The sequence below is a fragment of the Bombina bombina genome, chromosome 4 (genome assembly GCF_027579735.1).
Source record: "Bombina bombina isolate aBomBom1 chromosome 4, aBomBom1.pri, whole genome shotgun sequence".
Classification (NCBI taxonomy): domain Eukaryota; kingdom Metazoa; phylum Chordata; class Amphibia; order Anura; family Bombinatoridae; genus Bombina; species Bombina bombina.
Genome location: NC_069502.1, coordinates 287327122 through 287344952, shown reverse-complemented (window position 1 = coordinate 287344952; position 17831 = coordinate 287327122). Strand labels below are relative to the sequence as shown.

The 17831-nt window shown below is 38.3% G+C and overlaps 1 protein-coding gene across 1 annotated transcript in view; it reads left to right on the top strand.

Moving 5' to 3' along the window:
• Positions 1 to 17831, top strand: part of LOC128656214 (carboxypeptidase B) — a 91512-nt gene that overhangs the window by 45479 nt on the left and 28202 nt on the right. Inside the window, exons 8-9 of the mRNA XM_053710002.1 lie at positions 3278 to 3368; positions 10816 to 11018. Of these exons, the coding sequence (XP_053565977.1) occupies positions 3278 to 3368; positions 10816 to 11018 (294 nt within the window). The remainder of the gene's footprint in view (positions 1 to 3277; positions 3369 to 10815; positions 11019 to 17831) is intronic.

Sequence of the window (17831 nt, the reverse complement as noted above, 5' to 3'; positions counted from 1 at the left end):
ATCAGCCAATAGCATGAGAGCTACTAAAATCCTATTGGCTGTTCAGAATTTCAGAAGCTCTCATGCGGAGCATCCTCTTCATACGGTCGCCGCAGAACACTGAATCTTCAATGCAAGGTACGCGATTCAAAATTTCAATAGCCAATAGAATTTCAGTAGCTCTGATCCTATTGGCCGATTTGAACAGCCAATAGGATTTCAGTAGCTCTCATCCTATTGGCTGATTTGAATCTCCAAAATCAAATCAGCCAATAGGAATTCAAGGGACGCCATCTTGAATCGCGTACCTTGCATTGAAGATTCTGTGTATGGCGGTGACCGTATGAAGAGGATGCTCCATGCCGGATATCTTCAGGATGGACCCGTTCTGTGCGCTGGGATGAATATAGAAGATGCCGTCTGGATGAAGATAGAAGAGGCCGTCTGGATGAAGACTTCTCGCCGCCTGGATGAGGACTTCGCCACCTGGATGAAGATCGTTCAAGCGGGACACAAAAACTGTGATAGGGTTTTTGAAGAGTTTTTTTTTGGTGGGTTTTTTTTTTAGTTTAGGGTTTGGGCTTTTCTTAAAAGAGCTAAATGCCCTTTTAAGGGCAATACCCATACAAATGCCCTTTTCAGGGCAATGGGTAGCTTAGTTTTTTTTAGATAGTTTTCTTTATTTTTTTGGTTTGGTGGTGGCGGTTTGTAATGTTAGTGGGTGTTTGTATTTTTTTCAGGTAAAAGAGCTGTTTAACTTAGGGCAATGCTCTAGGCCCTTTTATGGGCTATTGGTAGTTTATTCTAGATTAGGTTTTTTATTTTGGGGTGTCTTTTTTAAACTGGGTATTAGAATAGGAATAATGTTTATTATTTTTGAATATTTGTCTGTTATTTTGTGTAATGTATTTTTTTCGTTTTGGGGTGGGGGTTTTTTTAGATTAGGGCTTGGGCATTTTCTTTAAGGGCGAGAAAAAGAGCTAAATGCCATTTTAAGGACAATGCCCATACAAATGCCCTTTTCAGGGCAATGGGTAGATTAGGTTTTACTTTATTTTTATTTTGTGGGTTTCGGGGGTTGGGGTTTGTATACTGTTAGGGGGTGTTTGTTTTTCTTTTGTAGGAAAAAAGCTATTATCTTTAGGGCAATGCCCTACAAAGGGCCCTTTTAAGAGCCCACAAAAAGCCCGTTTAAGGGCCCTTGGCAGTTTATTCTAGATTAGGGTTTTTTTTATTTTGGGGTGTTTTTTTTATTTTTAAAGGGTATTAGAATAGGAATAATTTTTATTGTTTTAGATCATTTCGGGGGGGGGTTGTAATGGTAGGTTTTTTATTTTTAGTAATTTTTTTTTTTTTTTTTTGTAATGGTAGGTTTTTTATTTTTTGTAATGTTAGGTTTTAGTGTAAGGCAGGTTAGGTTTTATTTCCCAAGTAAGTTTGTATTTATTTTAACTAGGTAGTTAGTAAATAGTTAATAACTATTTACTAACTAGTCTACCCAGTTAAAATAAATACAAACTTACCTGTGAAATAAAAATAAAACCTAAGCTAGCTACAATATAATTATTAGTTATATTGTAGCTAGCTTAGGTTTTATTTCACAGGTAAGTATGTATTTAGTTTTAAATAGGTATTATTTAGTTAATAATTGTAACTTTAATTTAGCTCGAGTTTAATTATGTTAAAGTTAGGAGGGTTAGGCTTAGGGTTACGTTAGGGTTAGGTTTAGGGTTACGGTTATGGTTAGGCTTACGTTAGGGTTAGGTTTAGGGGTTAATATATAGATTAATTTAGGTTGTTGCGATGTGGGGGGCTGGTGGTTTAGGGGTTAATAGGTTTATTTAGTGGCAGTGCTGTGGGAGGCCAGAGGTTTAGGGGTTAATAACTTTATTTAGTGGCGGCGATGTCGGGGATAGGGGTTAATAGGTTTATTATAGTGTGGGCGATGTTGGGGTGCATAGGAATAGGGGTTAATAACTTTAGTATAGTGGCGGCAATATTGGGAGCAGCAGATTAGGGGTTAATAGCTCTATTTAGGTGGCAGCAATATCGGGAAAGACAGATTAGGGGTTAATAACATTATGTAGGTGGCAGCAATGTTGGGGGCGGCAGACTCGGGTTTATGTTAGGGTGTTAGGTTTAAACGTAACATTTTTATTTTCCCATAGACATCAATAGGGCTGCGTTATGGAGCTTTTCATTCCGTGATCACAGGTGTTAGTTTTTTTTCTAACCCACTCTCCCCATTGATGTCTATGGGGGAAGCGTGTACGAGCACTTCAAAACAGCTCTTGTATTTTGTGCGGTATGGAGCTCAACTCAACCATATCGCACGCACAAGCCAGCTGTTTCAAAACTTGCAATGGCTGCACTATAGGGGGTTAAATAACGCAACTTTTGTTGCGTTCGTTAATTCCCTTATAGCGCACATAACTCGTAATCTTGGTGACTGCAAGATGCCTCCCATATAAAGTAATGGAGGTTGCTGGAAAAGGAAACTACTGTATCAAACAAAAATCTGATTACTTTGCTTTTAGTTTATAGTATCTTACAATCACCTCTATTTTGTAAGCATATCTTTTTCTATTTAGGTAATAATTGTTGTTTTGTATTTTGACATCTGAGTTTGTGAGATAAAGCAGTGAGAACTGCAGGGGAAAAACATGTAGAGATGTTGCAGAGAAATATCAGCTATGCCTAGCGAACAGTTCTGTTCAGCCCCCTAACAGAGACAAGAAAACTCATTTTACGAGGAAAAAATATACAATTTAAATTTAGTACTTATACATGTGAATTTCACAGCATTTTTTGCATGTGCAGTGTAGTATTATTATGATTTCCACTGTGTGCCTTAAAAAGTTTTTACCTTGATCATTTCAATACAATACAATGGAAGTTAACAATATATTTTTTACTGCAGATTTTTATTTTAAAATGTAATTTATTATTTCAAATCATTTTTAAATGAGGATTTTTTTGTGAGGCCTTTTGTACTGTATGAATCTATTTTACATACCCTTTTATATCCCTTTGCAAGACACACTGTAAAAACACTCAAGGTAAAAACTTTGTAGAGAATTACGACAGGGGCTTTATAGTAATGGCGAGATTCCTTAGAGAATCTTGTAGATAATCAGGCCCATAATATGAAACAAAAAGAACACAGGTTTGGACAACATTTTTTTTAACTCTGGTCTTAAAAACACATGGTAGAAAAAAAAAAAATGTTTATCTTTTTTAGAGTTAGGTTATCTTTTAAAGTAATGAAACACTAAAAGTAAGACTCACCTCTTTCTAGGATCGTATGTGGAGAAAGAATCGATCTCCAAACAAAAATGGCGATTGCATTGGGACAGACCTCAACAGGAATTTTAACTCATCATGGGGTGGTAAGAAAGTGATTCATTTAAGATTTTGTCATATTGGCCACGTAAATAATCAAATGTATTTGTTGTTGAAATTATTATTATTATTAAATATTATTATTATTATTATAATTATTATATTGCACAGCTTCATCCTGATGCTTAAAGAGATATGAAAGTCAAATTTTAAATTTAATGGTTCAGATAAAGCATGTAATTTTAAGAGACTTTCACCTAGATTACGAGTTTTGCGTAAGAGGCTGTGCGGTGCTAAAGAGCAGTTTATGCTCACCGCTCACTTACAGACAGCACTGGTATTACGGGTTTTTACAACCCAGACAAGAAGTGAGCATTGAGCAAAATTTTGCTCCTTACCGCACTCCAATACCAGCGCTGCTTACGTTAGCGGTGAGCTGCTGTAACGTGCTTGTGCACGATTTCCCCATAGGAATCAATGGGGAGAGCCGGCTGAAAAAAAGTCTAACACCTGCCAAAAAGCAGCGTAAAGCTCCTTAACGCAGCCTCATTGATTCCTATGGGGAAATGCATTTTATGTCTACACCTAACACCCTAACATGAACCCCAAGTCTAAACACCCCTAATCTTACACTTACTAACCCCTAATCTGCCGCCCCCGACATCGCCGCAACCTACATTATATTATTAACCCTAATCTGCAGCTCCGGACACCGCCGCCACCTACATTATACTTATGAACCCCTAATCTGCTGCCCCCAACATCGCTGACACCTACATTATATTTATTAACCCCTAATCTGCCGTCCCCAATGTCGCCACCACCTATCTACATTTATTAACCCCTCATCTGCTGCCCCCAACGTCGCCGCCACTATAATAAAGTTATTAACCCCTAAACCGCCGGGTTAAGTCTAACCCTATACCTAACACCCCCTAACTTAAATATAATTAAAATAAATCTAAATAAAATTACTATCATTAACTAAATTATTCCTATTTAAAACTAAATACTTACCTGTAAAATAAACCCTAAGATAGCTACAATATAACTAATAGTTACATTGTAGCTATCTTAGGGTTTATTTTTATTTTACAGGCAAGTTTGTATTTATTTTAATAGGTAGAATAGTTACTAAATAGTTAATAACTATTTACTAACTACCTAGCTAAAATAAATACAAATTTACCTGTAAAATAAAAACTAAGCTAAGTTACAATTACACCTAACACTATAATTAAATTAATTCCCTAAATTAAATACAATTAAATACAATTAAATAAAATTATATAAAGTACAAAAAAAAAACCACTAAATTACAGAAAATAATAAACAAATTACAAGATTTTTAAACTAATTACACATAATCTAATCCCCCTAACAAAATAAAAAGCCCCCCAAAATAAAAAAGCCCTACCCTACACTAAATTACAAATAGCCCTTAAAAGGACCTTTTGCGGGGCATTGCCCCAAAGTAATCAGCTCTCTTACCTGTAAAAAAAATTACAAATCCCCCCCCAACATTAAAACCCACCACCCACACAACCAACCCTTCTCTAAAACCCACCCAATACCCCCTTAAAAAAAACTAACACTAACCCCTTGCAGATCACCTTACCGGGAGAAGTCTTCACCCAACCGGGCCGAAGTCCTCAACGAAGCCGGGAGAAGTCTTCATCCAAGCTGGACGAATTGGTCCTCCAGACGGGCAGAAGTCTTCATCCAGACGGCATCTTCTATCTTCATCCATCCGGCATGGAGCGGGTCCATCTTCAAGACATCCAACGCAGAGCATCCTCTTCAATCGACAGCTAACACAGAATGAAGGTACCTTTAAGTAACGTCATCCAAGATGGCGTCCCTTCAATTCCGATTGGCTGATAGAATCCATCTTCAAGACATCTGACATGGAGCATCCTCTTGAATCGACGGCTAACACAGAATGAAGGTACAATAGAATGCAAGCTCAATCCTATTGGCTGATTGGATCAGCCAATAGGATTGAACTTCAATCCTATTGGCTGATTGCATCAGCCAATAGGATTTTCTCTACCTTAATTCCGATTGGCTGATAGAATTCTATCAGCCAATCGGAATTGAAGGGACGCCATCTTGGATGACGTCACTTAAAGGTACCTTCATTCTGTGTTAGTCGTCGATTCAAGAAGATGCTCCGTGTCAGATGTCTTGAAGATGGACCCGCTCCACGCCGGATGGATGAAGATAGAAGATGCCGTCTGGATGAAGACTTCTGCCCGTCTGGAGGACCACTTCGCCCGGCTTGGATGAAGAATTCTCCTGGCTTCGTTGAGGACTTCGGCCCGGTTGGGTGAAGACTTCTCCTAGTAAGGTGATCTTCAAGGGGTTAGTGTTAGGTTTTTTTAAGGGGGTATTGGGTGGGTTTTAGAGTAGGGTTGGTTGTGTGGGTGGTGGGTTTTAATGTTGGGGGGGATTTGTAATTTTTTTTACAGGTAAGAGAGATGATTACTTTGGGGCAATGCCCCGCAAAACGCCCATTTAAGGGCTATTTGTAATTTAGTGTAGGGTAGGGCTTTTTTATTTTGGGGGGACTTTTTTATTTTGTTAGGGGAATTAGATTAGGTGTAATTAGTTTAAAAATCTTGTAATTTGTTTATTATTTTCTGTAATTTAGTGTTTGTTCTTGTACTTTAGATAATTTTATATAATTGTATTTAATTGTATTTAATTTAGGGAATTAATTTAATTATAGTGTAGTGTTAGGTGTAATTGTAACTTAGGTTAGGTTTTATTTTACAGGTAACTTTGTATTTATTTTAGCTAGGTAGTTATTGAATAGTTAATAACTATTTAGTAACTATTCTACCTAGTTAAAATAAATACAAACTTGCCTGTTAAATAAAAATAAACCCTAAGCTAGCTACAATGTAACTATTAGTTATTTTATAGGTAAGTATTTAGTTTTAAATAGGAATTATTTAGTTAATGATAGGAATTTTATTTAGATTTATTTAAATTATATTTAAGTTAGGGGGGTTAGGGTTAGACTTAGATTTAGGGTATAATAACTTTAGTATAGGGGCGGCGACATTGGGGGCGGCAGATTAGGGGTTAATAAATGTAGGTAGGTGTCGGCGATGTTAGGGACGGCAGATTAGGGGTTAATAATATTTAACTAATGTTTGCGAGGCGGGAGTGAGGTGGTTTAGGGGTTAATATATTTATTTTATTGGCGGCGATGTCCGGTTCAGCAGATTAGGGGTTAAAATTTTAATTTTAGTGTTTGCGATGTGGGAGGGCCTCGGTTTAAGGGTTAAAGTTTATGGGTGTTAGTGTACGTTTTGGCCCTTTAGTTAAGTTTTATGCTATGGCGTTGTAGTGTAAAACTCTTAAATACTGACTTTAAAATGCGGTAACAGTCTTGACAGGAGAGGGTCTACCGCTCACTTTTTGGCAGACTCGTAATACCGGCGCTATGCAAGTCCCATTGAAAAAAGAGGATACGCAATTGGCGTAAGTGGATTTGCGGTATTTCCAAGTTCGGCTAAAAAAGTGAGCGGTACACCTGTACCTGCAAGACTCGTAATACCAGCGGGCGTTAAAAAGCAGCGTTGGGACCGGCCAACGCTGCTTTTTAAGTCTAACGCAAAACTCGTAATCTAGACATTTATTTCTATTACCAAAATTTACTTCTTTTTGTATCATTTGTAAAAACAAAAAAACTAAAGTATATCTAAGTAGGCTCAGAAGCAGCAATGCACTATTGGGAGCTAAATGATGATTGGTAGCTGCATACATATGCCCCTTGGCACACAATATGTTTTCTGGGATTTTAAATATTTGTTTGACGCAAAATACTTTTTTTATACAGTGGTGTTATATTAAAATCAAATGCAAAATACCCATGAGCCAGTGTCACTACTGTGTCTTTGTATAGTGCTTGGTGTTATTATACTGATGCAGATACCATTGATCCTATAACCAGCCCTCCTCTGGCTATACCCATGTGCCAGTGACACTACTGCGTCATTATCTAGCACTGGGTGTTATTATACTGATGCAGATACCACTGATCCTATAACCAGCCCTCCTCTGGCTATACCCATGAGCCAGTGTCACTACTTTGTTATTATATAGTGTTGGGTGTTATTATACTGATGCAGATACCACTGACCCTATAACCAGCCCTCCTCTGGCTATACCCATGAGCCAGTGTCACTACTGTGTCTTTGTATAGAGCTTGGTGTTATTATACTGATGCAGATACCATTGATCCTATAACCAGCCCTCCTCTGGCTATAACCATGTGCCAGTGACACTACTGCGTCATTATCTAGCACTGGGTGTTATTATACTGATGCAGATACCACTGATCCTATAACCAGCCCTCCTCTGGCTATACCCATGAGCCAGTGTCACTACTTTGTTATTATATAGTGTTGGGTGTTATTATACTGATGCAGATACCACTGATCCTATAACCAGCCCTCCTCTGGCTATACCCATGAGCCAGTGTCACTACTTTGTTATTATATAGTGTTGGGTGTTATTATACTGATGCAGATACCACTGACCCTATAACCAGCCCTTGTCTGGCTATACGCATGTGCGCATGTGAGTGTGTGTTGTGTATATATGTGTTTATAATCAGTGTCCGTGCGTGTGTAAGTGTATACATGATAGTGTACATGTGAGTGTATATGAGTATGTGTGTATATGCGCATGCGTTTGTGCACCGATAATAAATGTACACTAATATATTTTATATATAAATATATATAAAATACTCAGGGGCCTATCTATCAAGCTCCGAATGGAGCTTGATGCCCCGTGTTTCTGGCGAGCCTGCAGGCTCACCAGAAGCAGCAGTTATGAAGCAGCAGTTATGAAGCAGCGGTCACAAAGACCGCTGCTCCATAACCTGTGCGTCTGCTCTGAGCAGGCGGACAGACATCGCCGGAAATCAACCCGATCAAGTACAATCGGGTTGATTGAAACCCCCTGCTGGCGGCCCATTGGGGCGGCGTTGCACCAGCAGCTTTTGTGAGAAGCTGGTGCAATGCTGAATACGTATTCAGCAAGGTCTGGCGGACCTGATCCGCAGGTCTGGCGGACCTGATCCGCACTGTCGGATCAGGTCCACCAGACTTTCTTAAATAGGGGCCAAAGACAAGTGCACTCTCATGAACAGTATCACAAATGCCAGGGTGCTAGAATGTAGGTAATGATATAACAGATATAATACAGCACTCTCTGGTCTTAATGTAACAGAAGATTTATTGCAGTGACGTTTCAGGGAATACTCCCCTTCCTCAGACCAGACCAAGTCACTGCAATAAATCTTCTGTTATATTAAGACCAGAGAGTGCTGTCTTCTATCTGTTATATACAGTATATATTCTTGGGGTTACCTATATTATCATCACTAACCAGAATCCAGAAAAATACTGTAACCACATGGTTGATACAAAATAGTTATACATACAGTAATGGTTAAAAAATAGAAATGCAATACATTTTAATAGAAAAAAGTCTGAGTAAATATCAATATCAAAACATGTTTAAATTATTAAATAAACCAAAGTCTTCCTAAAGAGTATTTTATCAAATTGATTTTTGCAGTGGTCTGAGCCTAGTCTTTATATCATGTTTTATGCTATCTTAAAGGGACAGTCAACACCAGAATTTTTGCTGTTTAAAAAGATAGATAATCCCTTTATTACCCACCAGTTTTGCATAACCAACACAGTTAAATTAATACACGTTTTACCTCTGTAATTACCTTGTATCTAAGCCTCTACAGACTGCCCCCTTATTTCAGTTCATTTGACATACTTGCATTTTAGCCAATCAGTGCTCACTCCTTAGTAAATTCACGTGCATGAGCTCAATGTTATTTATATGAAACACATGAACTAATGCCCTCTAGTGGTGAAAACTGTCAAAATGCTTTCAGATTAGAGGCGGCCTTCAAGGTCTAGGAAATTAGCATATGAACTTCCTAGGTTTAGCTTTCAACTCACTAAGAGAACAAAGCAAAATTGGTGATAAAAGTAAATTGGAAAGTTGTTTAAAATGACATGCCCTATTTGAATCATGAAAGGGTTTTTTTGGACTTGACTGTCCCTTTAACTATCTGGTGGGGTTGAGTTAATTGTGATGAAGGTGTCAGGTTGTTGTTATGGTTTATAGCCAATTAGGGTAAGGTAAGGGTTAGGATATGAGTGTGGTACTAGTGGTACTAACGGTAGACAACTAGGTGACAGTTCCTAGGCAACAATAGCAATATGACCTATATATCAATGTGCCACTGTTTTTGTGGCTGAAAATCATTACAATTAGTTGTAAGGAGGTGCTATTGCTAAGTGTTTTAAGCAAATGTTAGGGGTAATAGGAGACAGGATGGGGCTTAATACTAATGTTGAGAGACCAGGTGGCAATTAAGGATCCTAGGCAGCAATAAATATATGACCTACACATCACTATACCACTGTTATTGTTGAAATAATTGTGATTAGCTATAAACAGGTGCTATTACTTAATGTCACAAAAATAATGTTTTTCCACTCCATGAGGCCGATTTACCAAATGTCTGTCGGACCTGATCCAACAGTGCGGATCAGGTCCGACAGACATCGCTGAATGCGGAGAGCAATACGCTCTCCGTATTTAGCATTGCACCAGCAGCTCACAATTGCTGCTGGTGCAACGCCACCCCCTGCAGACTTGCGGACGCCAGCAGGGGGGTGTCAATCAACCTGATCGTACTCAATTGGGTTGAATTCCGGCTATTCCTGTCCGCCTCATCAGAGCAGGTGGACAGGGTTATGGAGCAGCGGTCTTTATACCGCTGCTCCATAACTTGTGTTTCTGGCGAGTCTGAAGACTCAACCAGAAACACGGCCCTTCAAGCTCCATACTGAGCTTGATAAATGGGCCTTCATATGTACAAACAAAAGATATATGGTTGGCTAGAACATCAGAGTTTTTGACTTTGGAAGAATATTCCTTTATGAAATCAAACCGAATGGCCACATTTTAAATGGTACGCTCCTATTGTTAAAAATACATTCAACGAGGCTGTCATTAATCATTTTATTCGGGATGGCTGTGGAGCTGTATAACACAGATAACATGCTGGTTCCTTAGCTGTCTGCTATTGACATTATCCTCTTACTGTCTATCCTACTACACTCACACTATGGGCACATGCTTATGTTAATTGGGGAGCGGATAGAGTTGTGGGTACAAATATTTTCTTTTTCTTCCTGTGTGCCCACATAATGTCTGCATTGTGCCCCCAGCGTATGCCAAAATGCTATGATTTGTACTATTTCATAACCTTATTGTTTAAACTTATTGTTGGCTATATTATTAAAATATCATGTCCAATATTCTGTTATTCAATAGCTATTATATTTTACTGTTGCTGAATAAAACATTAAAGAAGTTAATTTGTTAAAAAATAAAATTATATGTTTGTAAACCATAAACGTGTCTGGTTTCTCTTTAAAGAAATCGGCTCATCAGATTCTCCATGTTCGGAGATATACTGTGGATCTTCTGCAGAGTCTGAGAGAGAGACCAGGAATGTGGCTAATTTTATACGGAGCCGAGCCGAATCTATCAAAGCTTATATCAGCTTCCATTCCTACTCCCAGATGCTGCTGTACCCCTATGGCTATACATATGTTCCTCCACCAAATGCAAAGGAATTGGCAAGTATCAATACTATATATCCATTCCTGTATCATTTGTCTATAGATAAAAGTAATGTGAAGATTATAGGTAAAAATAAACTGCCACTGCGGCCAATACTGCAATCATTTAAAGTCCATTCATATATTTTGGCTTTTCTATCAGTGACCTTCTAATCTATTTGTAGGAGATGGATTAGTAACCTGCCTGAGTTCTATATTAGTGCAAATTCATATCTGGGTTTTTTTAGATTGCAAATGAGTAAACATATAGAACAAAAGTATTCCCAAGCCATCACAGAACCAAACATAAGTATTCATTTGTAAAATTAGAATGCCATACACACATTGATTAATTACAAACTGAATTGTCTGCAGTGTCTTTGATATTCAAGTTCACTTCATGGTGTGTATGTGCAATTAAATCCTTTCCTATCAATTTGTTTTCATCATTAATTAACATTTTATTAGCATCCACACACTAAATAGCAAGCATGAACACACATTCTAATCATATTTTATTTATGGATGTTTCATAGTTTAAAAGTGTTTTAACATAATTATAAATCAGATAAATGATATTTGTTGAAATGTAAATTAAACATAAGTAAAATTGCAGTCTAAAAACAAGTAGTGCTAAAACGTGGTTTGCTGGACACCAGTGGTTTTCAAAGTGTGAGGCGGCCTCCACAGGGGGGCGCTAGAGCATATATGGAAATGCGCAGGAGCAGTGATGCTTGAAAATTATAATAGAAATCACAAGCACTGGGGTCAAAATTGCTCAGAGACTGCTTTGGATTTGTTGTCTTGATCAGTAACTTGTGTTTAACACAGGAGTAACAGTGCAAACTGAAATGTGAGTGAAGCAAGCACTCCTTTAATTGGCCAGTTGTGTGTGAATCCTGGATCAGATGTAAATTGCCCAAATTAAAACTAAAAATAAATATTAGAATTTTCTTTAAAGAGAAAAATACATCTATTATGGGGGAGGGCACTGTCTAGTACATTTTGTCAGAGGGGGCCCACCGCCTAAAATATTAAAAACCCCTGCAGTACACAAAAGGACAAAATTGGTTTTCAATAGGATATGGCTGAATTTTATAAATCAAAACATTCACCAAAGAGAGTTTTCTACAGGATTAGAATACCGCTAGAGAGGGTTCTCAATTAGAGATGTTTGGTTTGGGGGTTTTCTGTTTTCTTGTTTGTGTTGTTTTCTGATGTGCAAATTCTTTTGAAAACCATGCACCATTTTTTATTTGGAAAACAACATAATACTGCAAAAAGTTGTTATAAAGAGCTATTTTAACACAATAATATAATGAACCCCATGTTTTGTTTTTTGTTTTTCAAACATTAACGATGACAGTAAATTGCTTTTAGTGTTTCTGAATATTTTGTTTTTGAATATTTTTTGAACAAATGAAATAGAATATTGTAGTGTTTATGTAGCTATGCAAAATATTCATGTGAATATATGGGCGTATGAAGGGGGGCAAGACTGGAATTTTGCTATTTATATGCAAGTATAAGCATCCACTTGAGTCACTATTTTGATACCATGAGCCACCATGTTTAAAATGATATGAAGCATATTTCCCAATGCACCTGTTGCAACTTATTTTGTGTGAATATTCATTACATTATTTACTACATATCAAATCAAAAGTATTGTCTATTCAAAATGAAAAAAGTATGCACTCATTTATCTGCAAAACCCTATATGGATTTTAATAAATACTTGGCCAGATTACAAGTGGCACACTAATGATAGAGTGGATAACTAGTGATGTCGCGAACATAAAAATTTGGGTTCGCTTCGCTAACGGGCGAACCGGGCGAACTGCCATAGACTTCAATAGGCAGGCGAATTTTAAAACCCACAGGGACTCTTTCTGGCCACAATAGTGATGGAAAAGTTATTTCAAGGGGACTAACACCTGGACTGTGGCATGCCGGAGGGGGATCCATAGCAAAACTCCCATGGAAAATTACATAGTTGATGCAGAGTCTGATTTTAATCCATAAAGGGCATAAATCACCTAACATTCCTAAATTGTTTGGAATAACGTGCTTTAAAACATCAGGTATTATGTTGTATCGATCAGGTAGTGTAAGGGTTACGCCCGCTTCACTGTGTATAGTGTAGGTGATATACCTGCCCTGAACATGCTTTGCAGACCAGGTATCAGTGGTCAGATGGACCCTTGCCCCAACACTGTGTGCCAGACATGCCATTATAGCAGACTTATATGGCTTTGGCGTTGCTTTTTGGTAATTAGAAGGCTGCTAAATGACACTTCGCACCACACGTGTTTTATGCCCAGCAGTGAAGGGGTTAATTAGGGAGCATGTAGGCAGCTTGTAGAGTTAATTTTAGCTTAAGTGTAGTGTAGTAGACAACCCAAAGTATTGATCTAGGCCAATTTTGGTATATTTAATGCCACCATTTCACCGCCAAATGCGATCAAATAAAAAATAATTGTTCACTTTTTCACAAACTTTAGGTTTCTCACAGAAATTATTTACAAACAACTTAGGCAATTATGGCATAAATGGTTGTAAATGCTTCTCTGGGATCCCCTTTGTTCAGAAATAGCAGACTTATATGGCTTTGGCGTTGCTTTTTGGTAATTAGAAGGCTGCTAAATGACACTGCGCACCACACGTGTTTTATGCCCAGCAGTGAAGGGGTTAATTAGGGAGCATGTAGGCAGCTTGTAGAGTTAATTTTAGCTTAAGTGTAGTGTAGTAGACAACCCAAAGTATTGATCTAGGCCCATTTTGGTATATTTAATGCCACCATTTCACCGCCAAATGCGATCAAATAAAAAAAAATTGTTCACTTTTTCACAAACTTTAGGTTTCTCACAGAAATTATTTACAAACAACTTATGCAATTATGGCATAAATGGTTGTAAATGCTTCTCTGGGATCCCCTTTGTTCAGAAATAGCAGACTTATATGACTTTGGCGTTGCTTTTTGGTAATTAGAAGGCTGCTAAATGCCACTGCGCACCACACGTGTTTTATGCCCAACAGTGAAGGGGTTAATTAGGGAGCATGTAGGCAGCTTGTAGAGTTAATTTTAGCTTAAGTGTAGTGTAGTAGACAACCCAAAGTATTGATCTAGGCCCATTTTGGTATATTTAATGCCACTATTTCACCGCCAAATGCGATCAAATAAAAAAAAATTGTTCACTTTTTCACAAACTTTAGGTTTCTCATAGAAATTATTTACAAACAACTTATGCAATTATGGCATAAATGGTTGTAAATGCTTCTCTGGGATCCCCTTTGTTCAGAAATAGCAGACTTATATGGCTTTGGCGTTGCTTTTTGGTAATTAGAAGGCTGCTAAATGACACTTCGCACCACACGTGTTTTATGCCCAGCAGTGAAGGGGTTAATTAGGGAGCATGTAGGCAGCTTGTAGAGTTAATTTTAGCTTAAGTGTAGTGTAGTAGACAATCCAAAGTATTGATCTAGGCCCATTTTGGTATATTTAATGCCACCATTTCACCGCCAAATGTGATCAAATAAAAAAAAATTGTTCACTTTTTCACAAACTTTAGGTTTCTCACAGAAATTATTTACAAGCAACTTATGCAATTATGGCATAAATGATTTTAAATGCTTCTCTGGGATCCCCTTTGTTCAGAAATAGCAGACTTATATGGCTTTGGCGTTGCTTTTTGGTAATTAGAAGGCTGCTAAATGCCACTGCGCACCAAACATGTTTTATGCCCAGCAGTGAAGGGGTTAATTAGGGAGCATGTAGGCAGCTTGTAGAGTTAATTTTAGCTTAAGTGTAGTGTAGTAGACAACCCAAAGTATTGATCTAGGCCCATTTTGGTATATTTCATGCCACCATTTCACCGCCAAATGCGATCAAATTTAAAAAAAAACTAAATTTTTCGCAATTTTAGGTTTCTCACTGAAATTATTTGCAAACAGCTTGTGCAATTATGGCACAAATGGTTGTAAATGCTTCTCTGGGATCCCCTTTGTTCAGAAATAGCAGACATATATGACTTTGGCGTTGCTTTCTGGTAATTAGAAGGCCGCTAAATGCTGCTGCGCATCACACGTGTATTATGGCTAGCAGTGAAGGGGTTAATTAGGTAGTTTGTAGGGAGCTTGCAGGGTTAATTTTAGCTTTAGTGTAGAGATCAGCCTCCCACCTGACACATCAGACCCCTTGATCCCTCCCAAACAGCTCCCTTCCCTCCCCCACCCCACAATTGTCCCGCCATCTTAAGTACTGGCAGAAAGTCTGCCAGTACTAAAATAAAAGTTTTTTTTTTTTAAAAAATATTTTTTTAGCATATTTACATATGCTGTGGTGTAGCATCCCCCCTTAGCCCCCAACCTCCCTGATCCCCCCCAAAACAGCTCTCTAACCCTCCCCATCGGCCTTATTGGCGGCCATCTTGGGTACTGGCAGCTGTCTGCTATTATTTCACAGTCAAAAAAGTGTTGTTTTTTTTAAATGTACACTACTGTTACACCAGATATGAGTGGTGGCACTGGGCAAGTGGGCACAGTGTACGCTGTGAGCCTGACACACACGCTGGCAGGCAGGCAACTGCAATTAGATTAAACAGGAAAAAAAAAAAAAAAGCAGACTGATGTTCTAGCCCTAAAAAGGGCTTTTTTGGGTGCTGTCCTTACAGCAGAGATCAGATGAGTCCTTCAGGACTGTAGTGGACACTGAATACACTAGCCTAGCTATCGATTTCCCTATTAAATCAGCAGGAGCTACACTGTCCCTCCTCTCACTAAGAATGCAGCTTCTGAATGAATCTAAAATGGATGCTTTCCAGGAGGTGGGAGGGTCTGGGAGGGAGGGTCTGCTGCTGATTGGCTGGAATGTGTCTTCTGACTGTGAGGTACAGGGTCAAAGTTTACTCAATGATGAGGAATAGGGGGCGGACCGAACATCGCATATGTTCGCCGTCCGCGGCGAATGCGAACATGCTATGTTCGCCGGGAACTATTAGTGCATCCCTAGATCTAGAGTTGGAGTGGGCTCTATACTTTCACTCTCGAGGTGATTATCCATATAGCTATGTTCTTCAATTTTCAAAATGATTCAGGTTAGAGTGAATAGTTTTGTAGTACAGGGTGTAGTAAAGGATACAACCTAATTATTTTCTCTTGTTAAACTCCTGAATTTGTTTTTTAAGAACTATATGTAAAATGTTTTTATCTAATGTGAGAATAGATGTTTCTATTCTCACTAATCAATATTGAGGCATGACAGTTAGGATCACAGCACAAAGAGAGGATGTTTAACAGATATTATGGAATTTATCAGCCATATAGTTAGTTCTTGGTGATGGGAACCAGTTGAGAGAGAAGGGGGGTATTTAGCAGGTATTGTAGGATTTATCAGCCATGTAGTTAGTTCTTGATAATAGGTTCTGGTTGATGGGTAATATCCCCAGGTTATAGCGTGAGTGGAAGATATAAAGTAGATGTAGTTAATTATGGACGGTGGCATCAGATGATGTTAAACAAATGGGAGAGATCCTCTTTATTGTTCAATCCCTTTGGGTAGAGACAATCAAGATTAAAAATCCATTTGGATTCGGCAATACGCAACTTATTGGTATAATTGCCACCTCTCCAACATTTCTTTACTTTTTGTATACCCATAAAGGATAGGTCTTTAACATTCCCTTGATGTTTAGTTGAAAAGTGTCGGTAAAGGGCTGTATCCATATTTGATTTCTCCATAAGTAGTATGTGTTCACGGATCCTATCCTTTAAGGTCCTGGACGTTTGGCCCACATATTGGAGCGCACAGGAACATTGTAGCATGTAAATAACTCCACTGTCCTGACATCTGATCAAGTCTTGGATCCTATACTTTTCTTTTGTATGATGACAGCTAAAAGTTGCGGATTTGATACCGTACTTACATGCCTTTCATGATATACAGGGGAAGAAGCCCTTTATCTCATTCCCATAGACATCCATGATGCCTGATGTTTTCTTCTTCTGTATGGTGGGAGCTAGCTTGCTTCTTAGGTTCCTGGTCTTCCTATAAATGAACCTTGGTTTAGATGGTAGTTTCTCACCAATAATATCATCGTCCTTCAACAATGACCAGTGTTTGCAGAATATATTTTCTATAATGTTTTTATTCCCGCTGTATTCTGTAATCATATTGATGTTGAGGATATCATCTTCTCTGGGTTTTTCCTTTCTTTTATATTTCATCAGTTCTGTCCTTTCAATATGGCTGATTTCCTGTACCTTTTGCTCTAATTGGTTCTCATTATACCCTCTTTCTAGAAACTTAGACTTGATGAGTTGTGCTTGTTGTTCCCATTTTTCATGGGTAGAGCAATTTTTCTTTATTCTTAGGAGCTGTCCTGTTGGAATATTATCTTTCCAGGACTTGTGATGACAGCTCATCCTATGAATGAAATTATTGCTGTCCACTTCTTTAAAATGTGTGGACGTTTCTATTTCACCATGCTTTATTTCTATTTTTAGGTCCAGGAAGACCAATTCAGTCATACTCCAAGTGTATGTAAATTTCAAGTTGTTGGTACTTCTATTCATCACCTCGATAGTGTAGTCAAGATCTTCTTGTGTCCCCTTCCATATGATGATGATGTCATCTATGTACCGGTGATAAAGGACCAGGTCCGCACTGGCTGGGCAAGATTCCCAGAAAATATGCTCCCACTTACCCATATACAGGTTGGCGTAACTGGGTGCGAACCTGGTCCCCATCGCCGTACCACATATCTGTTGATATTTTCCTTCGTCGTAGAAGTAATTGTGGGTCAGGATGTATCGGATCCCATCCACAATGAA